The sequence below is a fragment of the Lathamus discolor genome, chromosome 12 (assembly GCF_037157495.1).
Source record: "Lathamus discolor isolate bLatDis1 chromosome 12, bLatDis1.hap1, whole genome shotgun sequence".
Lineage (NCBI taxonomy): Eukaryota > Metazoa > Chordata > Aves > Psittaciformes > Psittacidae > Lathamus > Lathamus discolor.
The window spans coordinates 1,500,144-1,527,424 of record NC_088895.1 but is presented as its reverse complement, the minus strand read 5'-3'; the positions used below and the strand labels follow the sequence as shown (position 1 = coordinate 1,527,424).

General features: G+C 49.1%; 1 protein-coding gene across 1 annotated transcript; it reads right to left on the bottom strand.

The window, feature by feature from the left end:
* Positions 1 to 532: 532 nt before the first annotated feature.
* On the bottom strand, positions 533 to 27,281 carry ASCC2 (activating signal cointegrator 1 complex subunit 2). The gene is made up of 19 exons (XM_065692410.1): positions 27,158 to 27,281; positions 25,266 to 25,365; positions 24,046 to 24,204; positions 23,358 to 23,528; positions 21,608 to 21,737; positions 19,726 to 19,793; positions 17,642 to 17,752; positions 16,616 to 16,728; positions 14,100 to 14,174; positions 13,457 to 13,564; positions 12,009 to 12,077; positions 11,210 to 11,284; positions 10,348 to 10,534; positions 9,567 to 9,781; positions 7,428 to 7,547; positions 4,000 to 4,224; positions 2,182 to 2,293; positions 1,742 to 1,818; positions 533 to 1,248 (listed from the first exon to the last, which is right to left on the bottom strand). The coding sequence occupies exons 2-19, from the start codon at positions 25,344 to 25,346 to the stop codon at positions 1,080 to 1,082; spliced, it is 2,265 nt and encodes a 754-aa protein (XP_065548482.1). The 5' UTR covers positions 25,347 to 25,365; positions 27,158 to 27,281; the 3' UTR covers positions 533 to 1,079.

Below are 27,281 nucleotides of genomic sequence, written 5' to 3'. Positions count from 1 at the left end.
TGACAACAGCAGCCGGAACGCTTCCATCACCAGCTGCTGGCAGATGCTCCAGGCTTGGAGTGTAGCAGCCCTGCCGTGGCATTTGAACACCTTACGAACAGGTTACAAAGTGAACTCTGTGTCTCCCTGCCAAGGGAACAGCTCCCTAATTAAAGAGCCCTCTGGAGAAGTCCTTTCAGCAACCACAAACTGCTGGTTACCATTAACTCCCAGCCTTCCAACAGCAAACAGGACGCTCGGGGCAGTTCTGCTCCACAGAGTGTGATAAAGCGGTTATTGAGGAGCAGCTCCCTGGGGACTCTGACCCTGTTGCCTTCAACTCCAATTCCATACTACTGCATCTTGCTTAGGGTGCCCTGATCCCGATTTTCAGGTCTCTTTAGTCTCAGTGGCTGTAGCCAGATCTCATTACACTAAACCAACATCAAACAGCAAGTGAATTTCACTGCCTGCAGGCACAGCACATTAAAGGCTTGTTGAGGTACCTCCCAGTTAAAGATCAATAGGGTTTGTAAGAGCCTAAAGCACCAACTAAAAGATCCAAATCATTTATTTGCACATTCTGTTTTCACACACCTCGCTGGAGGGACAGAGATTTATCAGGTCTTATTCACCTGAGCTCCTGTGTCTGCCAACAACAGGAACAGCCCCCGTGTTTTCCTACCAATCTTCCAGTTGCACCTCAGGATAAGGCATTTCAGCAGAGCAGAAAGCTGTGAGGGCTGCTCCCAGGAAGCCTGGCTCTTGGAGGGGCCTGCAAACCCACCTGGGTGTTGGGGAGGGTGCATGGAGCCCATAGGAAAATAAAGTTCTCAGAATTATAAATAGTACAAAAGGAAAGGAAGGGCTGGTGCAGCCCAGGGGCACACACTCTGACCTGGGGAGCAGTCAGGGCCGGCGTGGAGGCAGCTCCTTCCTGTGAGCACCCACAGGACCTGCAGTTCCCCATGAGCCAAAGCGCCAGGTATTGATGACAACAGCCCTGAGCTAAGGCAGCGCTGAGGGAATGGAGCGCAACTGCCTCCTCCTAGGCAGAGGACTGGGGGTGATGCAACACCACCAGCAGGCAGAAAAGTCTCTCAGGAGGGGATCATGCCTTTACTGCGCTTCCTGTCAGCCATGGCGCGGCGGTTGTGGTTCGCTCTTGTGCTTTTGTTCGCTTCCTTCTTCCTCCGTTCCTGCATCGTCTCCCGGTTCTGCCCATGGCCCTTCACGTTCCCAACCACAGCAGAGCTGTCGTGCTTGTACCTGGAGTACACAGAAAAAGACATCACAAGCAGCACACTGCACGTTGGGGGGCAAAAATCCACCGATCCCAGGAAGCAAGTGGGTGTGAGGAGGAGTTCAGGCATCCGGCCTTGAACCTCGGCTCAGCCCAGCTCTGCAGGGCTTCTGTAACAGCCAAGATCAGCACTAGCCACACAAGGACCATGGCCTTCAACATATCAAGTCTGACATTTAAAACGAACTATTAAACTGTCCCAGAACCCCTGTGGAAGCCATTCAAGCTCTGGGAAGCTGTGCTCTTCTAGATCCTATCTTGCACAGGGTTCTGCTGTGTATGATAAAGGGATGTTCCTACCCATTTGGTGGGATAGAACAACCACCAGTGAAGTAGAAGCTGGGTAAGGAAGTTACCACCACCATGGTAGTGACCCTGACATACAGGGATGTTAAGGAGCAGGATACCCTCCAACAACTCCTACTACCTGCAGCCCCACGGAGGCTGATGCTTACTCACCCCTTCCTCGCAAGGAAAGCCAGGCGCCGGGCTTCAGCTCGCTCCCGCAGTACCGCTGGGTCCTGCACAAAATGGTCCTACCATGGAAGGAAGGGAAGAGGTCAGTAAACTCAGCAGATCCTGCCAAAGCCTAGAGCAGGACGGGATTCTGCTGGACCATGGAACACAGTCAGTTCATTGTCCATTATCTCTTCTGTCTGAGCTGGCAGAATTGGTGTCGGTGACTCTAAACCTGACTGAGACTTCCCCCCTCTGCCAGGAACACCACCAACACCCCTATTTCCAGTATATCCATGACAGTAGAGCTTTAGTGACCTTCAAAGTGTGCTGCTAGCATCACCTGTCTATGGAATATAGGAGATGAAACCTCTCCATGGAGGCGAGGCAGATAAGACATACAGTAAATCTTAACCCAACTCCAACCACAAACTAAGTATCACCTTTGTTCTTTCCTTTTCAGCTTCCTCCTCCTCCTCCTCTTCATCCTCTTCCTCTTCCTCCTGTCCTTCCTCCTGCCCTTTAGTTCTCAAGACCTGAGGAATTGTGAACGGCCTGAGAATTAAGACACAAACAGTCAGCAATGGAGACAGCGCAGCCACCAAGTGAGCAGCAGCATCCTTCTGGGTTTGCATCCCAGCTTCCAGAAATGACAATCCACAAGTTTCATGGACTTGCTGCTTTTTCTGAAGAGCCAAATAAAAAGAGACCCAGTAGTTAATGACACCTTTACTGTGGACAACGTCTGAACCCATGTTCTTCACTGGGAATGTTCACTATGAAGTTGTTACTGAACATAATTATGGTTGCAAAGGAGCAGGTCAGGAAAAACCTGAAACCTCACAAAGAATTTCTCCAAGGAAACAAGTGCTTCCTCTGGGACGTGGGGATCCAGCCCCAGCGCCAGGGCATTACTAAGCAGAAGTAAACTTTGCTAGGCTTTAGCTCACCAGTCAGGGAGCACGTGTTGTACAAAGATGAACCCTCAAACCTCAAGCTCAAACTCAGACAGAAACATTAATGCTCAGGAAATGCTGTGCTCCAGAACCTCTAGGACTCGTCAGTGGTCATCCACAGAGCCCCAGTTTTATGGCTGGGCCCTATCCCAGTTTCATACAGGGAGAAATAGTTGGAGAAATCCATCAGGCTTTGTGAATCACCCTGAACATGCAGAGCAGCAAAGGGCCTGAGGGGGTGGAGGCAGAATTTACCACATACCTATAGCTCTTCTTTAATATATATGTGTGTGTGCTTAAATTCTATTGGAATTCAGACCCACCATCCCACTGTCACAGAAATAAATGCAAAACCAGAAATGTCTTTGTTACTTCAAACCTACAGATCTAGTTTTCCACAGGAATATCCACTAATTGTTCCTCCTGCCTCTCTCTAGGAGCAGTGAGCACTGAGCACTGAGCACCTGAAACCGGGGAAAAAGACCCGAGTGACCCACTGTTACAGGCAAACCACTAAAGGATTGAAGCTGAAGCCTCACCATGCTTTAGGAGAGGGAGAAAACTATAGTGAAAGGGACAAAGGAAGCCCAAAGATGCATTCTGGATTGAGGTTAGAAACAGAGACACCTTCGTAGTACACCAGAATTTTAAAGGCCACTTTTAAAAGCTAGTTTAGCATTTCTGAAACGCAGGATTTCTATCTCTGGCTCTTATTTCTAGAACAAATATTCTCCAATCCCCAGCCCAAACTAACCCTTTGCTCCCTACAGCTATCCCAGCTGCCTGTCCTTGTGCAGGGCGCTGTGCAGTCCTGCAAGGACTGGATTCCAGGTGTCAGCACTCGGAGGTGTCAGAGGGGATTGGAAGGAGCAGCAGCTGTGTTGTTCAGTTTTCCAATGCTGCAATTCTCCTCTAACCACCAGCTGCACTCCTCATTATTCCAGAGAGCCCATTTCCCCTGCTGCAGGAGTGTTGCCTATGAGCAGAAGTGCTGCTGAGTGCAAGTTCAACACAACAGCAAATTCCCCTCTTTGATGTGTTGATCAGCTGAGGGAATGGCTGAGTCCTGCAGACACACAAAGTGGGAGCCTGAGAATGTCCTGGGTGCACGCCACAGCAACACTCCTACTGACAGGAGAGGTGAGACCCAGATCTCCCTCCTGGCATGTTACAGAGAAAGGGCTGGCTTGAAGCACACACATCCTCATTGAGAAATGAAGCCAAAAGCCAGTGCTGAACAGGCTTGTGTGAGCCATAGGTGGCCATTCCCATCACCCTCCCATCCACTGAAGCCACAGCACCTACCTCCTACTGATGAGCTCATCATCTGAGTCAGCATCATTTGCCCCCACTTGGTTTCCATCATAAGTGTCGTCGTACTCATCCTCGTAGTCCTCCCCGTAGAGCTGAGCCTCTCCCTGCTGCACAGGCAGCTCCTCCACCACCAGCCTGTACCTGCTGTAGCGCTCCTTCTGCTCAGCAACCAGGTGCTTGTCATTCAGCAAACTTCTGGTGGTGTCCTTCTCCCTCCTGCACTCCGCAGGAACAGAAATGTGTGTAAAAACCTTCCTGAGAAGTTAATTCACCCCCCCACTGCATTAGTAAGTGGAAGCTGGAGGAACAGAAGTCTCACTTCAAACTCCACAAGCGCTGCTTAAGCCTATTTCCCCTCTGATTTACAACAGGGCTGTTTGTCTGGTTACTAAAACCAGCCACCCCTGGCTTGGATCAAAGTCATTCTTAAACAGAAACCCAGCAAGACTGCCCAGATAAGAACAGGAACTGGACACCAACACTGTCATTTGAGACTGAAAGGAAGCTTTTAGGGAGGCCAAATGCAATTATACTCAAGCTGCAATTTTCAGGCCAAGATTCAAACACCACAAGAAATCCCATGAATCTTGAATGAGAAGCTGTGGGGGTGCAGACTCCAGCCTACAAACCAGCTCTGCCAGGCCCAGAGTGCCCTCTAACACCCTGCTGCAGCAGCATCTCACTGCAGTAGCAGCACAGCCGCAAGCATGGACCTGTGTTAGAGTCACTGCTGCAGACACCTGAGTTCCTACAGCCAAGAACCTCAGCCTGCAAACTATGGAGACAGATGGGGAGAGCCCAAAATGAGCACTGCAGCAAGGACTCAGCACAATTAACACTGGAAAAGAACAAACCAGAGTAGACTTGTGACTGATTCAACCTGTCTCAAAGCATGTACTTGGTTTTTGTGAATGGAGGAGGCAAGTCAATGATAGCCATTTTAAAAGGAAGACCAAGAAACAGAATTCTGATAGAGGTATTACAAAGATGCTGTGTCTCACACTGCATAAGCATAAAGACTTTGAAGTGCCATTTTTCAGGCTGGCCAAGCACATGCTTACAGCAAAGCAATGAGGGATTCCACTGTCAAGTATTCCAAGGACAACTTGCAGTCCTCAGAGTGCAGGAGGAACATGCATTAGTGGTGCTTTGGCATCTGGATATTAACAGGGAAAGAGCTTGTCCCTAACAGTCTGCAGTGACTCCAGAACAGACAAACTTATGTGACACAGAGCAAGCCCAGGGGAAGTCATCTAAGCAGCCTGATCTTCATTAAGAACATCAAGCAGTAACCGTATGGATAGATGTGGTTCTCTCTCTTCCATGACTCACTCTGGTACCTGCCTGCATTTAGCTGCAAAATGCCCTACAAAGCATGTGGTTAGTTCACACATACCCAGCTGGGATAACATCTTCTGCTGGTATTCAACATGAGCCTGAATTAAGTGTTTGGTAATTGTCTCCTGTTGAGCTGGTCTGATGACTGCAGAAGAGCTGCAATGAAATGTTTCAGGCACCAGTTCCAGGAAAAGCAGTGGGATAACTCCTCTAGTCCCATGGTGCTCAGGACTTCAGGTGACAGATTCAGCTAGGTGAATGGCTGGACAGGCACAGACTAGTGGGATTACTTTTCAGGATCAGCAAAGAATCACATGTATGCTCGTATGTTCACTTCCTCATGCTTGTTTCTCTCCTCATCCTGGTGTGACTCTCTCTTTCACATTAACACTCCCTGCCTCAAACTACTTATGCTTATCCACACAGCAGCAGCACAATGGGACCCAACCTCACCTGGCTCTGGAGATATCACGCTTAGGCAGCAGCACCACACTACACATAAGCACAAGCTGCCTAAGAACAACTGTTCCATCAGGAAGATGTAGCCTGAGGGAGGCCAAGAGACACCAGGAACATCAGCAGTCAGAGGATAATGCTGAGAGCTCACGGAACAGCACAGCAGAGAGGTGACAACTTCCCAAGGAGTGATGTCACTGCTTGAGAGAAGACACAGCCTCCCTGGCAGTGGCCAGACAGCAATGCCACGGGAGCAGGGTGCCACCACCCAGCTCGGGGATCATGGAAACCCAGCCTGGTCTGGGTTGGAAGGGACCTTAGAGCTCATCCAGCTCCAACATCCAGCTAGGCACTGGAGCTGCTCTAAGGTCTCCCCTTCAGGAGCCTTCTCCAGGCTGCCCCAGCCCAGCTCTCTCAGCCTGGCTCCAGAGCAGAGCTGCTCCAGCCCTCGCAGCAGCTCCACGGCCTCCCCTGGACTCACTCCAACCGCTCCACGTCCCTCTTGTGCTGCTGCCCCAGAGCTGAACTTGCAACTTCCCAAGCTCTTCAAGTGATCTGCAGAGGGAGCTCCGAGCAGGGTTATCCCATACATGGGCTGAACCCGGGACAGTGCCCTCTGGCCTTGTCCAGCTGCTGCAGCACTACCCACATGTGCAAGACTTTGAGGACATGGAAGGTAACCAAGCACACAAGCCTCCTGCTGACAGAGTCACTGCCTGCACTCTGAGCAAGGCAACACCTTGAAGAGAAAGGTTGTGTCTGTGAGTTCTTAGCTATGGACACCTCTGAAGTCATTGCCTTGGCCAGAGAGAAATCAAGCAGAAACACTATAGCACTGCTGCTGAGAGGCTGCTGGACTGGACCTCGGGACAGAAGCAGTTTTCTCCTGAGAGTCTGGTGCAGCTTTGCAAACAAAACCTTAAGTGGGCGCTCCCAGGATCACAGGGCTCAATTTACAGACTTCTATTTACATTCTGTGTAAATCCACACCAAAGTAACGATCACGCTTGGCAAGTTGAAGTGTTCCAGAAGAACCTGAAACAAGTCAGGGATATTCTAGAGGTGACATCAACGGGAGCAAGCAGGGCAATGACCTAACCTAAATCTGAGCACAGCATGGCACAGCACAATGTGCCAAACTGGGCACAAAGCAAAAGAAATGCCCTGCTGCAGGAAGCTTACAGCAGCGGAACAAGAGTAGTCTGCACCCCTGAGCATTGTCAGACTGTGAAGGAGATGGGTACTGAAGCTTCACTTGGATCTAAATCAGATCACTCTTCACTCCCAGTTCTGAGTCACCCCAGGCTCGCAGAGGCGGCTGCTCTGCAAGGTTTGCTCTTCAGTGCAGGTTTAAGACCAAGACGCAAGAGCCCAACATTACAAAGGAGCTTGGCACAGCCCTCTCTAGCAGCACACAGAGGAAAGCCCATTAGGAAACCTGCTGAAACCAACCCACTAATAACAATTCAGTTCACTTTCCCAAAGAAAGAGGTGGGAAACCTTTTTGCTCAGCCTTACCCCCACCACACAGACCTGCAGGAGGTTTGTATGAGAAATAGAATTGCAAGGTTGCAGGTACCATCCCTCCCAATAGACAGGGTTAATAAAGGGTGCACGATACTCACCTCTTGCCCTTCTGGATCCGAGAAACATCCACTGAATCCCTACTGAAAACATCAAACTCATCATTCTGGAAAACATTATAGCGAGAAGTGACCAGAGGAGTTGGGTCTGGCTTCAGCTGCCTGGTAGAAAAGAGCAAGAGAGAATAAAACCAAAGGTGAGCTGGGGAAGACCAAGTCCTCTCCTTCCCGAGGCCTTCGGTTAGTCTTTGTCAGCCTCCAAGTCACCCACTACATGCCAAGGTCCACTATGTGGTGCTAGGTCACAGGTTACAACTCCCTTTCGCAGCCACGCTGTAGTACATGCACAACCACTATGGGGCATTGGTGTGAGATAAAAGGCACCATTTCTGAAGCTTATCTTTTGGGGCAAAATAAAGCAACTTGCAGAAAGCAACAGGAAAACTCTTTTGTTCATTTAAGAATGAGCAAAACCATGAGCAGCACAGAATGCCACCAGGCTGCCTGGTCTCAGAACAGCGACTCAGCAAAGCCAGGCACTAAGTATGATGAATTACACGCTGGAAAAGATTCCAGTAATTTGCTGCTGATGATTTCAGGATATTTATCTTCCTACCGTTCTCTCAGGGTTCCAGGCTTACATTTGCTCAACTTGTAAGTCAAAGGAGCATTATTTTTACATTCATTGTGCTGGGGCTGTGAGCTCAGCTGTTGGCTGCAGACGCTGCTCTGCTCACTCCTAAACCCAGCCCTGATCCCAGTTCCACATTTGCTATTGAACTGACAGCTTTGTTTCAAGATGCAAAAGGCAGGAAAGGAAAACTAAATCCAGCCCTATCTTCTGTAACTGCTGGCTTGGCAGAAAAACCCCAACCCTTCCAAAGAGCCAGCCACCATTTGCGCCCAAGTCAGCAGATGTGACTGTGAGAGCACCAAGATTGTTGCAAGACTAAGATATTTTATATGGTTTTCCTGATAGAGATGCTTTCCTTTTGAATGGCACAATGAGACAGTCTGCCCATTCCCCCATGAAATGTGAACAAACAGCACATTCACATCCTGAGGCTCAGGCAGAAACTGCTGGTGCAGCACAAACATGTGCTGGCAGCTGCAGACAAACTCCAACAGCTCAATCCCACTGCCAGCTACGAGCCCTGCGTCCCAGGTACAAGCCAGGGAAAGCTTGTCAAAGGGTGGATGAAAATGGATTTGAGCTGCACCTCCTATCTCTCCCTGGTTTAAATTCCCTCACAAAACGGGAGCCTGTCAAATACCATATTTGATCCTGCAGGTTGAATTTGGGATTAATCAATTCCTCTGAAGATGCCCTTTCCTGCAGGACCTCTGGGAGTTAACACCTACGACCCTAGCCTCTGCAGCAAAATAGCTTTTAATAGCTTTTGAAGATAACACATTCTATTGGCCAGCCCAAGCCAGTGTCCCCATGATGCAATTTTAATGGTCCTGAAGTGAGCATTTAATGTACAAGTGTTTTTATCCCCCATCACAAAACACGACTCGGCATCTGCTCTGTTGAAATGCTGAGCAGGGACACAAATAAGGGCGGAAAGCTATAGCAGTGAGAAGCTCTCACTGCAGCTATCTACCCCCCAAAAATGCACATTCAATTTCTTAGAGCTCTACAAGTGTCTAGCCCTCAGTAACCATGATGTTCATAGAATCACAGAATCCCAGCCTCGTTTGGGTTGGAAGGGGACTTAAAAGTTCATCCAGCTCCAACCCCTGCCACAGGCAGGGACCCCTTCCACTGGAGCAGCTTGCTCCAAGCCCCTGTGTCCAACCTGGCCTTGAGCACTGCCAGGGATGGGGCAGCCACAGCTTCTCTGGGCACCCTGGGCCAGCGCCTCAGCACCCTCACAGGGAAGAGCTTCTGCCTAAGAGCTCAGCTCAGTCTCCCCTCGGGCAGGTTCAAGCCATTCCCCTTGGCCTGTCCCTACAGGCCCTTGTCCCAAGCCCCTCTCCAGGTTCCCTGCAGCCCCTTTAGGCACTGGAGCTGCTCTCAGGTCTCCCCTTCAGGAGCCTTCTCTTCTCCAGGCTGACCCAGCCCAGCTCTCTCAGCCTGGCTCCAGAGCAGAGCTGCTCCGGCCCTCTGTTAAATGATAACCCACAAACAAAAAGCCCCCAGATGACATCAAACCCACGCCAGAAGCTGTCCCTTGCCTTTGCATTGTTCGGTCCAGCTTATCCAAGTATGGCTCCAGCTTCTCTTCTAGGATGTTGTTGATGACTTGCTCTGCATTGTAACTGTACTCTTCCAGGCAGGCCAGGATGAAGCCCTCACCAAGGTCTGGCAGCAAGTCTTTCACTTGAGAGATCAGGGAGTCCAGCTCCACCCCTGAGACCCTGGCGATGGGCGCAGCCGCTGCACCGGCACACTGCAGATACCAGACAGAAGTGTGGGCATTACTGGGGACAGACAGCAGCTGAGGGGAGGCAGGAAGGCATGTTATGAAAAGGGAAAGCAGCAGCCTGGGTTATCTGAATTTAATCACAAAGAAGTCAAAAGAAGAGAAATCATCAAAAGCTGTTCATACTGCACAAGGTCTATGACATAACCTTGAGCACCCAACTGGTTTTGTCTGTCCCTGGGTCAGCAAGGACACTCTGGGGAATCCCTTCCTCAAATAACCTGTGAACTGTGCATTAATGAATACACACATGAACTACAGTGATGAGGCACAGCATTTGAATACATCATAGCAACAGGGAGCCCAAGCCAACAGGAGTTAAGAGGCCATGTGCTCCAAGATAAAGCCAGGCTCAAGGTGTGGCTTTGTTTCTCATTTCACAAGGCACATGGGGCTGCACTGAAATCTAGCAAAGGTAAGAAATGAGACTGAATCTCCTGTAACCCCTAAACCTGAGCAAACCAATCCTCTCTTCACAGATGAATGAGGTAAGGACAGAAAGAGCAGGACCCAGTGCACACAGGTCTACTCACCTCATCCTCTGACACATATCCAGCCCTGAGCCCTTCCATGTCTTCAACAGTTCTATCCAGTATTGCTGATGCTCCATTAGATGCTGCTGCTGGTGTTGGATCTTTAATGGCTTGTGCTCTTTTCCTGTCTACCCCTTCCCACGCACTTTCCACTGCTTGGAGGATATAGGCTGTCCTGGTCTCATCTCTAAGAGGACACCATTAAGGACATTTCTAGATGTGCATATTCAGACCTCACCCTGAAGAAACAATGGGATTTTCAGCAACACCCAAACCTGTGCCTCAGTCAACCTTCACAGAATTCCAGCCTGGTCTGGGTTGGAGGGGACCTTCAAGCTCCTTCAGTCCCAACCCCTGCCACGGGCAGGGGCCCCTTCCACTGGAGCAGCTTGCTCCAAGCCCCTGTGTCCAACCTGGCCTTGAGCACTGCCAGGGATGGGGCAGCCACAGCTTCTCTGGGCACCCTGTGCCAGCGCCTCAGCACCCTCCCAGGGAAGAGCTTCTGCCTAAGAGCTCAGCTCAGTCTCCCCTCAGGCAGGTTCAAGCCATTCCCCTTGGCCTGTCCCTACAGGCCCTTGTCCAAACCCCCACTCCAGGTTTCCTGCAGCCCCTTCAGGCACTGGAGCTGCTCTCAGGTCTCCCCTTAAGGAGCCTTCTCTTCTCCAGGCTGCCCCAGCCCAGCTCTCTCAGCCTGGCTCCATAGACACATGCCTCTCCCCTTTCTTTTTTAGAGGAAAACTTTCTATCACCCATTTCCAGTCCTGCAGCTTAACCAGGGGCAGCAATGTTGGAAATGCCACAGGCATGAAGGAATCCAAGAGCAGCCAGGTCTGCAAAACCCCAAGGTGATGGTGAAGGATACAGCGTGGAGGATGCTTGCTGAAGCAGGCTGACATCATCCTCAACAGGAAACAGCTTATCATAATCACGGAGAAATCTGAAACCCCAGAAGCAAGCTTAATCAGTCACAGTCACTCACCAGCAGACCTGTCACACACTGCTGGTCCTGCCATGCTGCTTCGGCCTCCTCACTGCTCAGGAAGGAATACTTCTAACCCCTCACCCAGTACTGGATTCCAGCACCCATTGCCAGGTCTCATCATGCTCCCATTACACTGCAGCAAGACTTCACCATCCTCCCCCAGCCATCAGACCCCTGCAACACTCCTCAGGATGCGAAGACCCAGTGCCACATTACAGAGAAAAGACAGTTTATGATTTGAACATGATCAGAACAGCACCGTTGGGAGGCCAAGATCGAATTCCCAGTTCTGCCACTTACTCACTTTGCACCTGCAGCATCAGCACAAAACACTTTTGTGTTCTGGTCACCGCAGTTGAAAAGCAGAGACCAGTAATAATAGTCTAAGCTGTCCAGGTAGCTAATGGCTAAATTGCTATCCTCTCCTTTGAAAGCCTGGATTAAAGAGAGCAAAGAATAACATTCGCCAGCGTCATGCAACACCCTCCTCACCTTACAGTAAAGGCTGCACTGCAGTGTGAAATCCTCTCACAGCAGCTCTCCTAACTAGTCAGGCTGATTTCTAACTCCCAAATGTATCATAATACCTCATAATAATGTCTCGGGCAATTCTATTGTAAAGAATGGAAGAGGAAGGCAAGCTGACCCTCCCTTTGGGTCTCTCAGCAGCCAGACTCACCTCCTTTCCTGAAGCACTGAAGTGAAGATCTGGAGGAATTCCTCAACAAAAGGCTGAATGTTCTCACAGCTGCAGAAAACAATGGCACAGAGTGAACAAGTGGTGGTAAGCATTGCACAACCTCCACATTCCCCCTCAGTCAGGCTCATACATCAAGGGAAAACCCCAGCTGAAAATAAATTTCAAGACCACTTTGGGGCTTTCAGAGGAGCAAAGAGTCAAATGGAAACAAGTTTTATCCCTGGAAGACGTTCAAGGCCAGGCTGGATGTGGTTCTGAGCAGCCTGCTCTAGTTGAAGATGTCCCTGCTCATTGCAGGGGGTGGGAACTAGATGAGCTTTGAAGGTCCCTTCCAACCCAAACTGTTCTATGACTCTTCTTTGGCTTCAGCAAACACTTCAGCCAGCTGTGTCTACAGCTGTATCACAGTTAGAAATACAAGACTTGAGTCAGACTTTATAAGTCATGCTTTGATGCCCCAGACTTGCATCAAGCACAACAGGGTGTGTAGTGCTTTTGTAATTGTGCTCTTATTATATGTCTTGGGATTATAGCAGTGGACCTCCCAGAAAGTATGTGCTCACCTGGGTAAGAACACAGGCCAAGCCAACTCCTACTGCAGCCTGCGTGTTATAACACCCAAACCTCCTACTACTGCAGCAAGCCCACAGCCAAACTGAACACTCTCTGCAGTATGTCAGTGCTGGGAAAAAGGCAGCTCTTTAGAAAAGTTAAGGAAGCAAATCCAGGTTTCCCATAAGGAATTCCACCAACAGACCCTCCTCATCTTCTTGGACAACTCTACTGATACCAAATGAGGGCAAATATTCAAGCAGAACATGAGCTGCAGCAACCTTCAAACCCTGTAACACGCACAGGCAAAGAGAGCAGCCCAGGGGAGCACTGGCCTTGCAATCCAGATCTAGCCTCTTGGCTCCATCCCCAAAATGCAGCATGATTGTGGGCTACTTCACTTCTCTACTATAACACAGAGACAGTTATACTTGCCTTCATTTTGAGATTATTCATAGTTATCAGTTAACAACTTTCACAAGAGGAGGGCAGAAGAACCAGGTAAAGGCACCAGTATCTGGATTTAAAATGAGTGTTTTCAGTGATCTGCAACACTGCATCACTTTTACTGTGGTGTCTCAGTCAAGGTGCCTACACACACCCTTAGAATTTGCAATTTAGCCACAAGCTGAGGTTAGAAAGCTTGTTGGACCACAGTATCATCCCACTCTAGTGGGGTCAATACACACCAGTTCTGGATCATACAGCTTCCTCTGGAACATTCCTGCTGTGCAGGACAACAGACTTCTCATCTTAGCCAAAGTATATGGCTACAACCCCAATAAAAATAGCAACATCCATTCATTTTCTCCAGCAAATCTCCCCTCAATGGCAATCAAATAACTGGCTGGTACCACAGGTCCCAGTGCCAATACCTGCTTTCTAAGATGGGCTGCAGACAGGCTTGGTTTATTAGGATGTGAAAAGCTTCTATCATCTTCTTTCCGGAATGTGAAATTCTCCTCCACAAATCAGCAAAGACACTTCAGGGAGAGTAAAAAGACACTATTAGCATCAGCACAAGAAATGTGGATCTTTAACACACCTTTGCTCCAGAGTCAACCCTCCAGAGGGGGGATTTCATTAGCAGAATCATTTATTTGCTGCAAGGATCAGGTATCAGAGCCATTCCTAGTTATGAATGAAAATCCATGCACTAAAAGCTGGTCTCAATCACCAGCTAGACACAGACATCTCAACTGTACCAGCACAGCCTGTGCCTTAAAATGAGATCAATCTACACATAGAGATATCATTCCTGTTTTCATGCTTTGTTATAACTGGAATGCATTTCCCATCAAATTCTTCTCAGACAGCAGTGCAAGAACTCATTAGTCACCCCACTGCCCAGGGAAATTTAGAATTAGAAAAGTCATCTCCCTGGAGTTCTTTGAAGCAGCATAAAAAAGACACAAAGACTCTGTGGAGGTGAGTAAAGCAGCATGAAGTGAATTCTTAACTAAGCCCTTGGAGAGTCCTGTTGAACAGAAAAGGCAAAGCCCCTGCACCCACTTTCACCTGTTGTCCTCATAGTGCCTCTTCTTGATTGCAGCTTCCAGCTCAGGAACTGCCAGTTCATAAAACGAAGCTAATCTGTAGGAGGGGGCAACAAAACAGTAACTGTCACCTGAGGCTTCAAAAGTCATTTGCTAAAAGACAATTCAAACTGCTCATTTCATTAGCACTCACTGGCATTACACCATTTTGTTATTTGTGCCCTGAAACAGGAGCAAATATGCTTTTGCCAAGGGCCTGTAGGGACAGGCCAAGGGGAATGGCTTTAACCTGCCCGAGAGGAGACTGAGATGAGCTCTTAGGCAGAAGCTCTTCCCTGTGAGGGAGCTGAGGCGCTGGCACAGGGTGCCCAGAGGAGCTGTGGCTGCCCCATCCCTGGCAGTGCTCAAGGCCAGGTTGGACACAGGGGCTTGGAGCAAGCTGCTCCAGTGGAAGGGGTCCCTGCCCGGGGCAGGGGGTTGGAACTGGATGACCTTTAAGGTCCCTTTCAACACAAACCAGGCTGGGATTCTATGCACTAGACAGAGCAGCACCCTGAGGTCATTGAGGCATCTTTGAAGATGTAGGCACAGAACTGCACTTAAAATCACCACACTACTGAAGAGAAGAACAATCTGCCCAACTGAGAAACATCCCACACACAGATCTGCAGATTGCAGGGAGCCGATATGCTTAGCCCATCCTGAAGCACCCCCTCCCCCTCCAATATCTTCATGGCCCCATCTTGCTCTATGCTAAAACCAGATAGGAAACTGAGTATGATTTCCAATAAAGTCTTACTGGTCTTCCTATTCAGCTCTGCTCTAGGTGGGCACTTAGGTGAAGGTATTCAATATGCAGAAAGCCTAACAGCATGCTGCAATAGCATGCCACAGAGAGGAAACAAAGAAAGATAGCTTGGTCCAGTTTCGCATTTTCTATGCCAGGCAGCCCACAACAGACTCTTTCCTTTAGGGACAGAGCCCCAAGAGATGCAGACTAACAGGCAGTGCTGCTCCCTCAGTAGCTGGCTGTTACAAATCACAATTTGCAGCACTGTGCAGGAGAGCCAAGCTGAACTGATGGGCCGAGGCTCCATTAGGAACATTATGTCTGTGTCTCCTATTAAGAGCCAAACATGCTAAATGAGTATCCTTGAGGCAAACGTAGCAGAAGCTCTCATTGATACTTTTAGTCAGGGAGAGAAATGAGCAAGTGCCAGCAGATGGATTCAGCCACACAGAGGTTCCAGGAGGATGACACGTAGATCAGTTTCCCTTTCCACGCTCCAGAGCCCCAGACATTAGTCCATATTGAGAAGTAATGAGAATGTTGCTGTTGTCCCACTGCACAGAGATCAAGACTATTTTAGCACATCGCTAACATCAGCGGTAGAATTGAAAGCAAAAGGCTTTCCTCCTGCGAGTAACCAAGCGTGGAAGCTGTGCTCACCAACTCAAACAGCCACCAGCACTCCACCAATCTGCTGGTCCTTCAATAACCAACTGGACCACAACACCCAAGGAGGACAGACACCCACACCCCCCAGAGCAGCATTACTCAACCTATGGTCCATAAACCACTGGCAGCTGTGCTGCCTCACAGGCCTGCAACACAATTGGAAACAAAAGCAAAATACAAACGTGCTTGTTCCCAAGCAAACAAAACTGGGAAATAAGAACAATAAATTAACACTTCAGTGGCTCCTAACCAAAGGCAAGACTCTACAAGATGGTCTGGGGGATTAAACAACTGGAGCAAGCTGGGTAAGTGCCACTCAAGGACTTGCAGCCTCTGTGGGAACACACTCTGCTGTCTGGTCATCGAGACCATCCTGACTCATCACCACTGTGATCCAGAGCTGGGCTGGGAATTAGCTGCCAACCCAGCTGTCATTCTCTCCCAGGCACTCAGCTTCTGCCAAACCTCAGTAATATTCTCTAGCATAAACCTCATGCAGAGCATCAAATAAAAGCATTTCTTTTCAGACCCCAATGGACTATCACTCTGAAATATTTTCCACTTCCCTTGCTTCAGGCCCTACAGCAGGAAGCCCTTTTTGTCTACAACTCTTTCCTCCTTGCCCTTTCCACCCCACCAAGTACCATTTAGTAGGTTTTGAAGCCATCATGGTTGCCTGGCTCTAGGATCACTCAAGCATAATGAGGAAGATGCACAGATAGCAGACAAGCTCCGGACGTCCCTATAATCATTATCACTCTGTATTCCTGTCAGTGTGAACCTCACTGTCTCCAGCTGCACTGGCCCAGGGTGCCCAGAGAAGCTGTGGCTGCCCCATCCCTGGCAGTGCTCAAGGCCAGGTTGGACACAGGGGCTTGGAGCAAGCTGCTCCAGTGGAAGGGGTCCCTGCCCGTGGCAGGGGTTGGAGCTGGAGGAGCTTTAAGGTCCCTTCAACACAAAGCAGGCTGATTTATGACTAAATGTCAGTGTCAGCAGTAAAGGAACTGGGCCAGGACACAACAGAATGTTCAGTACTTTTACTTCAGCAAGCCCAGCTCTGTCTGCAGGCCAAGATGTACCTGTAACAAAACTCATGTTTCTGGAAGGTCTGGCAGGCCAATGGGAAGATATCAAGGAACGCCCAGAGTGTCGTGCAGGTGTCGCATAAGTACAGCACAATGTCCTTCAGCTCCTGAGAGTGAAAGAGCAATTACTGAGAGAAGAGCCAGGCAAGTTTTCCCAGGAACACAACACAACCAACAGGGACACACCACGTTCAGACCAAGCCTTGTTTCTGACTGCACAAAGAGTCTGCTATGAATTATGAACACATGACACATTAATGGGTCTAGAGGCAGAGACAATATCTATACTAGAACTTCTTTCCTTTAACGATTTATGATGCAATCCCCACAGCTCACTCACATTCAAGACACTGTGAAATTACATGAACCCTCAATATATCCTGTTTTGGACAGTGGCTCTGGCCTCCATATATCCTCCTCCACATAAAGTATTGCTCCCTATCTAGCTAGAAGCACTGCATAGCAGTAAGACGGGAAATAAAGGGATGGTTTCAGTGGCCCATTTCAGTGCAAGATGCATTTCCAGTGTAGCTGTAACAACTCCCCCACACAAGCTGCATTAAGATTTCTCGGAGCATGCTCACTGACATGGGGCCTGTCTTTGTGCAGCACCCAGCACTAAACTCCCTATTTAATGAACTAAAGTACTTTTGTTAAACAAACATTTCTGAATTAAAGCCAAATCAACTCTGACCACTGCCAGGGCTCTGTGGAGCCTTCTCTCAGCTACCAGTAAGTTAAGTTACCTACAAGCTGGTTAAGGGAAAGAGACGGCAGGTTTAGAAAGAACCTATGATACAATGGACATAGTTGAAATGCACACAAGCAAAGCAACCAGCTCAGGGGGGAAAGACTTTATCATCAAGTCATATGATAAACAGTGAACTAATGACAGGGAACCATGTGCTGCATGAGCCACCTGTGTCTGGGAACAGAATGACCCTCTGTGGTCACAATGCTCTCCAGACTGCTCAGTCTGCAGGACAGCAAACAGCAAAGGGCAAGAAGCAGCAGTTCTACCTGGAGGGGCATGTTTCCTGGAGTCACATTTACTTTTTCTTCCAATTTCTGGGGCTCAGCAGAGGCTCCTTCACACTGCAAACCACACTGCTGCAAAATATTGTTGAACACCTACATCAAGAGAAGGGAGCAGTGTTAAAAGAGGCAGGGAAGGCAGCAGGAGATGCTTTACCTTGTTAACAATCACTGCTATGCTCATGTATGCAAGCTGGGACTGTTTCCATTCAACATGGAGCTGTGTAAGGCGGAAGCTGCAACAGACTCTCACAGGCTACAGCAGGAAGGGCCACACTGCACTTCTGAAACTCCATGCAGCTTGCAAGTAGCTAAGTGCAGCTGCATATGGCTGTGATGCCAAGACAGTGACTGCAACTAATTTGACTTCACAGCAGGCTTCCAGCATCTGAAGGGGGCCTATAAGGATGCTGGGGAGGGACTCTTCATCAGGGACTGTAGTGACAGGACAAGGGGTAACGGGTTCAAACTGAAACAGGGGAAGTTTAGACTGGATATAAGGAAGAAATTCTTTACTGTAAAAGTGGTGAGGCACTGGAATGGGTTGCCCAGGGAAGTTGTGAATGCTCCATCCCTGGTGGTGTTCAAGGCCAGGTTGGACAGAGCCTTGGGTGGCATGGTATAGTGTGAGGTGTCCCTGCCCATGGCAGGGGGGTTGGAAATGGATGATCTTAAGGTCCTTTCCAACCCGAACTATTCTATGATACTAAGCCAGATCCTTATCCGGGTGAGAAAAACCAGGCAGCAACAACACTGGGACACCACCCAGAATCCCTATTTGCAGTGAGACAACTGGGAAGTTAACACCACCTCCTGCTTGCGAGCTAGTCCTGTGAGCCTTCCTGTGAGCAGGTTAGCAGGACAGAGTTTGTGGCTCTTGTTTATAACCAAAGAGTCTGGGAGAAGCTGACAGAATTAGGTCCTGGACTGCGAACATCCTGTGGGGTAGGACCTAATTAAAAGCAACTCTCTGCACCTGTACCTTGAGAGATTTGGCAAGCTCTCCTCCCTGAGACCTATGAATGGGCAGCTAAAGGTGCTCAAGTTGCATACTTGGGCTAATATTGCTATTCTAGAGAGCATGTAAGCTCAAGCAGCACAGGTATCAACCCCTTTCAGTGACAGTGTAAGCACATCAGTAGTTTTCTGGATCAGTGATCTCTGTTACATCCACACACTTGAGATGCACAGGCACGGCCCTGCAGTGGTCACCAACACACAGAGCCAAGAAACCAGTGCTCTGCAGAGAAACTGATCCAACATGGTACATAACAGAAAGCACCTGGAGTCTCTCCTGCCCTCCCACTGATGCATTTGAAGGTCTGGTCTTGCATCCTAGGATACTTTTTAAACAAGGTATCACCTCTGGGATTTACCTCTAACAGTTTCTTAACACTCAGGAAAAAAGGATGTGGGCTTTCAAGAAGTGACATTATTGGTGTCTTGGGGTAAATGGTATCTTGGGTTTGTTTATCTTTGAGGACATAAATACGACATTTTCAGGCTATAAAGATGTCAAAGTGCCTCGATTTCCCCCTCAGGTTAAATATGAATCCCACTTGCTGAGTCTGGGGAATATAAAAGCTGCTCATAAAAATGAAAGCTTAGACATGGAGAGGTACAGAACAGCTTTTGTATGGCAGCAACGCATCCCTTCCAAGAGAATTCCATTTACTCCTGAGCAGCTGCAGTGCTAATACTAACCCATTCCACTATGTCAAGTAGACATGTCTATGGTCTCTATTTTGCTGGTTTAAGTTTCAGTGCTTCCCCCACTTGGGGTGGGTGGGGGATACAAGGAATACTTTTTGAGCTGCCTAATGAACATTCCTTCAGATTAACTGCAGAGACAGCAGAAGCTGAAGGAAGGCCATAGGAAACCGTCATCAAAAAACAGTTTTAGATAAAGGTTCCAAACCTGCCTGAGGCACATTAGCACCACCTCGAGAAAGCAAGCACTAGCAAATGCATTCTGCTTGCCTATGACCACATTTGCTCCATTCCACCCTCTAAGCTGTGCCACATTCCCAGAGGAAATCCCAGCTCTGGGCTGAGCAGCAGAGCAGTACCTGGAGGACAGTGGGCAGAGTTTCGTCTAGGTCACTGAAGTAACTTGGTTGTTGGGTGAATATATTTCCTGAGAAGAGAAATGGGAGAAAAGAGACCATTTCCCATTAGTTCAAACATTCATGGCAATGAGCAAATGTGCATCAGCAGATGTACTGGTGTTACCCCAGTACAGAACTGTACTGATACCCCCACTCCCAATTCAGCTAATACCCATTTAGGACACAGGCAAGGCTCCTTCCTCCACTCTTGCTCAGTCTGACTGATAGGGCTGCTGTCAACTCACCAGTGCAACTGCAGGACTGGTAACAAGGATATGCTCATCAGAGCAGAGCAAAGGAGATGTAAGATGATTTCTCCAAAGGCTGGATCAATGAACAACACAAATACTACCTCTGAACATTCCTGCTTCCTGTATTTGACAACTGGAGTTGACTTTCAATTACTGAGAAGAGCTCAGCATGCACTGGGAAGTGTTCTGCAGAATATTTCTTCAGGGTAATGAGGCTTTAGCAATACCTGCTATTGTATTACTAGGGCTTCATTATCTCTACAAAATACTCCTCTGATTAACAGCACAGCATAAATCCTCAGCAAGTAAGCCCAGAGGCTGCTTGTTTTCCTGTGAGTTACTGTTCAGACCATGAAAATTAACAGAGCTGATGTCCTTATGCAAGGGCAGAGCACGGGTGAGAGGTACGAGACAGGTTTCAGAACAATTTATACCCCGACAAGAACCTGAAGTTGATCAAGTTCTGAATTACACACCAGAACTGCTGTGCCATTACTGTCACAACATAATCAGGTGAGCAAATCACCGGTCACCTCCATGCAGCATTACTGTGCTGAGTATATGCAGAGCATATGTAGAATTCAAATGAGGTTTCACACACTTGGGTCTTTCTTTGGACTATCTTAAGAGCCAGATAATCTAAGCTTCACCTCCAAAAGAGAAGTGTCTATCTGTCATGGCTCCTGGCCACCTCTGAGGCTTAGCAGGTGAATTCAGAGTGGAAGTTACTGAAAGAGGATAAAGGGGTTAAAAAACGCAAAGGTTTATTTAAGTTTTTCTGTTCTGGCAATCTGGCTGCATCACATGAGCTCATGTTAGTCAATGTGGAAATGAGACAAAAATAGCTACTAAAGCAAGAACAAACTTTCATTACATGAATGGCAGACAATGTGGGTTAGAATTCAGGTAGAAGAGCTCACTTCATCCATAGTCAGGTTCTCTTCCATCTGCTCAGGCGGATGTTAAAGATCACAAGTGGTTCCCTTGTGAAGGGAGCACAGGGTAAGTGCAGCAGCTAAACCAATGTGCCCCATGTTCATTATACAGTGCATAAGGCGGAGTTGTTACATCAAATGCACTGGCCAGACTGGCTGTACAGATGCAGGGAAATCTAGTGATAAGCGCAGCTTGAGCAATGCTCTGACTGCTCTGCGGTTTGAAGGTACTCCACAAATCAAGGCCTGCACTGAGACTTCAAGTTCTCCTGCTTCATAGACCAGAGAATACCTCACACTGCACATTCCCCATGGCTCCCAACTCTGTGAACACTCATGCCAGACTGTGCCCATCATCAGACCCTCCTCCCTCCCTGCTCACTAGTTGAGTTGTTTCCCCCTTCCCATCTCTATGAGGATTTTAGAGAGCCCTCATGGCCTCAGCCCAGGTCAGGACAGCTAAGCAGCAGGACACAATGCTTTCAATGACATCAATGAAGGTCACAACTAAAGTAATCTGATGCAGAAATTACAGATTCTAGTTGCCACTGAACAATTCCTTTCCAGAGCAGTTACACTGGCATAAACCCCCACTTGCCACTCTACAAGTAAGCAAAATGCCAAAATGCCACATGTTGTTCCTTGGCTTTAACTAACCGATCATCTTCTGGAGTAAGACACCATTTCCCTTCCCGAAAAGCACACAGAGATCCAAGATCTTCGGGATGTCGAACAGGAAGTTATTGTAAATAATTTCTCCAAAGACAGAAGGGGTGATAAAATGATCCTGCAAAATAAAAAACCAAACCCAGTAATTTAAAGGATAATTCCTATCTTGCTCTGCAAGAGCTCCAGCATTAGAATGGCACCTGTAAAAACATCTATCAAAGGTGTATTTAGGATTTTGGTTCATAGAAGGCAGCAACTCTGCTTACACCAGCTTCTGCAGCACCCTCCATCCCCACATCCCCACTGCTTGTCACTGCCACAACACTGCCTATCCACATGAAGCGAACCCACCAACCTAAGAGTTAAAAGAAAAAGCTCCTCCAGCTCATTCAGCTCCCAGACCTGGCTCATGATAGGGCCAAAGAGCTGAGCTGACAAAAGAATGGCTCAGCCCAGGTGTAGGAATGAGTAACCAGGCACAGGAACAGCTTCACTGGCACCAACACTGAAAAGCACCCTTGGGATCCCAGCCTGAGGTTAGTGGTACCCTGGAAGAGTCAAGGCACCAAAGACAACTGCATCATTGACAAGTAGGAAGCAAACCCGGGAACTGCAGCTCCATATCCTGACTGCTGGAACACTGCAACAGAGCCACCTTACTCTCAACACTGCAGGAATTTCAGCTAAAATTCCACATGACAAGTGCCTCTGACACTGAGAAACAAGCAAGCTAAACTGCGACTTTGGCTTTTCAGATGAGAATGTGCCTATGGTGGGTGAATATGTCCAGTCTCAGTGAAAGGCAGTACACACATTTCCTGCTTCAGCTGAGGGACAGGGCTTACTACTAGCTGGGGCCAACTTCCAGAGCTCCTGCTGCCCGCCTGCAGGACAACAGACTATTATTCTCTTCCGATTACTCAAGTATAACATGGTGTCAGATGCTCGCTGTCTCACTGGACGGGTAAGATCTAATCAGCTCCTGGAATGAAAGACACCACAGAGGTGTCAGTGCTGCTGCTGAAGTGGTGCCAGCTGCAGGCTCCAGCATTCCTTCCACCTGTTCCCGCCCCGCTCCTCCACCTCCCACTCCAAGAGCTTTCCTCAAAACATCCTGAACGCCACCATTGTGACAACCAAGAGAATCAATAACGCACCACGAGCCGAGGATATCAAGGAGTAATTGCTCAAACACAAGGCGCCTCACTCATTCACCCATCCTGCCCACAGGCCTTGTGAAAATTCCACAGCTCCCGATGGGAGTTGCACTCACGTGATTAGGGCTGAGTGTGGCTTTCAATTACCATGCCAAGAAAACAGTAATTTAGAGAGATTTCATTGTGTCTCCAAAACTTGGGGAAAGTTCAAGGAAGGCCAATGATCAGGACAGGTTAGGTGGCACAGCACAGCACAGAGGAAGCAGCACTGAGCCCCTGTGCCATGGAGCTGCACAGCGGCCAGCTCGCTCGCTCTTCTCTTTCAGAGACGCATCACACCTCCACCTGTGGCTAACCTGCTATTACTGAGCTGCCTGCCTGGATCTCCTTCCTCTGAAACCATCCCACAGTTCAGATGCTTCAGCTCTGTGTGGTTATCATCTCTATAGAGGGAACAGGCTGATAAAAAGAGCCAGGGAGAGGAACGCAGCTGGACACACAAGGAACACCATTAATTCCTCTGATGGTGTTTGTGCTAAGCTGCCCAGCCCAGGGAAACTGGAAGGGAATGAAATCCTCACCTTGGACTCCTTGTGAGTGGACATCCTGAGGAAGGTCAGGAAGACGCTCCGGTGAAGACACCTCTGCATGTTGCTCACCTCGGGGTGACAATCCAGCTCCCCATCAAACTTGCGAGGGGCAAAGCGCAAGTAGGAATCCAGACACTTGTGAAGTGTCTCATCAAAAATCACCTTGCACCACCAGAAACAAGGAAACAAAGAAGAGAATGTCACACATCCACAGGTTGTGCTCAGGGGAAGGCCACTTAAATTTGAAAGCGATTTAAAACATTCTAGAGTGCTAAAAGGAGCCCCACATGCAGCAAATACAAGCAAACTCCTAAAATCCACAGGGGAAAATCTACCGGGACTTTCTTTGCACTCTAAGGTGCAGTAATTAAAGTGCTTGACAAATAACACAGAATCTTAGAACCAGCCAGGTTGGAAAAGAGCTTTAAGCTCATCCAGTCCAACCGTTGCCCAGCACTGCCAATGCCACCACTGACCCATGGCACTGAGGACCTCGTCTACACTGTGTGTGAACACTTCTAAGGATGGGGGTGCTGGTGCAGTGCTGGTGCCCAGTGGGGGCTCAGAGGGAGGTCATGTCATTAAGTGCATAAGGAACATATACAAGTCTTTATGAAACTGGTTTAAAGTTCACAGCTTCTAGAAACACCTTCTTCAGTGTCCACAAAACAATTCTCACCTGGCACCAAAATTTGTCATGAGGCAAAGCCAGAAGCCAGTTCAGGTCTTCTGCAATGAATTTGGCTCTCTCCAAGAACTCTTCCACTAACGCAGGGTCTCTGGTGAGGGGTGGCGGTCTGTATAGCACAAAAGACCGATCTGCTTTTATTTCTGGGTGCTGCAGAAAGCCAAAATACTGTATTAAAACTACAGACCAAGAGACAGGAATGCCCAGTTACCAAGTGCACTGCTCACTGAATTAGGAAACCAACAGAAAATTGCACTTGAATACAATTTGCCATTCAGTTCCCTGGCAACTTCCCATTTCTAGTCTCTCAAGGTGGGTTACCAGCAGGTTTGTATCCTTATTTATCAGCAGTGTTTTCAGGCCTTCCTTCATAATGTGGTGAATGCTGCTTCTTGCACTCTGTTACACAAAGCCTTGCAAAGCAGCAATCCCACACCTTCAAAACAAACAGCAGCCGCGTGGTGCTGTGCCTCCGAAGCGTGGCTGCGCTCTCTTTTCCCTCCTAACTGGTTCTTGCACAACATTCCATGAAGTCAAACTGACACAGCCACCAAACAGAGAGAAGAAACATTTCACTGCCCTCCCCCAAGGGTTACTGAACAAGCTTTGCCCAAATACTCCCAGCCTAGAAGAGAATCACACTGAAGAGCAGGCAGCAGCCTGAAGCTCTGCCTTAACCCACGTGTACACCCAGGTACACGTGAACCTCCTCAAGCCAGCAGCCCACTTCTGCAATGTGCCCACAAGGCCCTCTGCTTTCTCTCTTATTTCTGGGAGAAAAGGGTTACCATGCACTAAATTTCCTGATTTCACCAAGCAGAAGTCACAGGGTGGGAGGTCACAGGATGCAGGGAATTATCCCAGCGCTACAGCTCAGACCTAAGCTGCACACAGAGCTTGCAAAAGCTCCTATAGCATTCCCTCTATTGCAGCCAAATTTACATTGCTGCTCCTCGAAATAAGCTGGAGGACACAGTTTGCGGTTGATGTTGAACACAAGTGAGTCTGAGTTGGGTTTTTTTTTTTCCCAATAGTGGGTAAATGAAATCTCAACTGTCTGAATGCACTAAACCACAAAAAAGCTTCTTGTGACAGGTGAGCTAACCAATTTCCATCATATCCCAGACAAAGGGTAGTTTCACCCAAGCTTCAACATGAGATGCTTATTTATTAAAGGTTTTGTTTTGGCTTTCAGGAAAAAGACAGCTCACCAGCGCTGGTAAAGTTCTCATCTTCCCTGTTTTGGGATCCCTTTCTGTCAGCTGGAGCTCATCCAGAGGCAGTGCCGGCATCGTGATGACTTGTTCCTGTCTTCAGCAAACAGAAAACCAAAGGCAGCACAGGGTGTATTTTACAAGGTCAGTCAAGCACAACAAAAGAGGCTACGCACACAGAGCCTTCCTGTACCACACAGGGCCTGGAAATGGATTTATGCAAAGCAATTCATCCATGACCCAAACCCCAAACCTCAAGGGAACACCCAGAAGCTACCTGCACACACCTCAGAAGAAACCTGTAACGTGGTGCTCTACTTCCAGCCCTGTTCCTCAGTGAGAGGCCCCAGGTATCATCCAGGACAATAAAAACCAGATGGGAACACTGTTTAACGTGAAAGGTTCATATTTAAATCCGGCTCCTGAAGAGCTGGGCTCAACTCTTGGCTTTTGCTGTCTCTTTAATGCTTGCAGTCTATCTCCTGACAGTCCAAACTGGAGAGGCAACCAAAACACAGTCTGCCAACATACTATTAAAGGAATAGCTTTGGTGCTTACGTGGCAGAAGCACTCAGCACTCCTCCAGAGAGAGTGCCCAGGGTGAGCCTGCAAAGCACAGCCTGCCCTCCCCTGCCACCTCCCACCTGCTCACCAAACCACGACTGCATTTCCAACAGCACTTTTAGGCTCAATTATTTCAATTCCCTTCCTAAAATTAACTGCGAGTCAAACATGAAGGCGATTCAAGAGCACATCCCTTACGTGCGCTGTTAGAGAAGTTCAAGTATTAACAAGAGTGGTTTCAATTCTTGTGATAAACAATTTCTCTACGAAAAAAATCCACCCCAACAACTTTGCAGCAGAATCGCTGGTTTTCATCTCATAACACATTTAATTTGGCTCTTAAAACTTCTGGAGTCAGTCTGAAAACTGCACAGGCCTGTGTGTTTGCAACAAGGGGGGAAATGTCTCATTTTCAAACCATTGGAGTCTTCATTCCAAGTCAAAAACATCTTGGAAGAGAGCGGACCCTGGCCAAAAGCATATTCAGCTGGAGAAGAGAATAACCCCAAACATGGAATATCCTCAGCACAGAGGATCACTCCCGATCACTATCATGTGCTTTTCCTGACCCACGAGCTTTGGTCTCAACTACAAGGACGTGATTAATGTCAAGCACACTGCATATGAGCCAAAGAGCCCTGACACAGAATCCCAGCCTGGTTTGGGTTGAAGGGGCCTTAAAGCTCATCCAGCCCCAACCCCTGCCCCGGGCAGGGACCCCTTCCACTGGAGCAGCTTGCTCCAAGCCCCTGTGTCCAACCTGGCCTTGAGCACTGCCAGGGATGGGGCAGCCACAGCTTCTCCGGGCACCCTGTGCCAGCGCCTCAGCACCCTCACAGGGACCCAGGCTTTCGGGAGGAAACTTATTTTCACAGGGTCAGGAGCACCCCTGCCCTGACGTCCCAGCAGGCACACACGGGGGGCCCGGCGGGAGCTGCACGCTGCCAGGCACGGCACAGGAAGGCTTTGACCCCCCAGGGCACAACGGCAGCTCTGCTGTGGGACGCGCTGCTGGGGAGCGCGGCCAAGCCCTGGCCCTCTTCTGGGACTCCAGGGCTCGTCTTCCCCGCGCTCCCCCCCGGGGCCCCGGGCAGGAGCAGCACGCACTCCCGCTCAGGTCCCAGCCCCGAGCACCCCGCCAGCCACCGGCCCAGCGCGGCCCCCGCAGCGGTCCCTCAGGCCCTGGCAGCCCCACCGCGAGCCGCGCTGCTCCGGACACCCCTCGGGTGGCCGCCGGCCAAGCCACATCCCGCTACCCCGAGCCCTGTCACCCCGAGCCCTGTCACCCCGCCCCGGACGCGCCGCGACCCCCGAGCTCCCGGTACCGGTAGCCACGTCCCGCCGTAGAACGGCTCTTCCGGTTCCGAGCGGAAGTGGCCGGGGTGGGCGGGACCTGGGGTGAGGCGCCGTGGGTGCGAGCGCGGCCGGAGGTCCCGGGGGAGCTGCGGC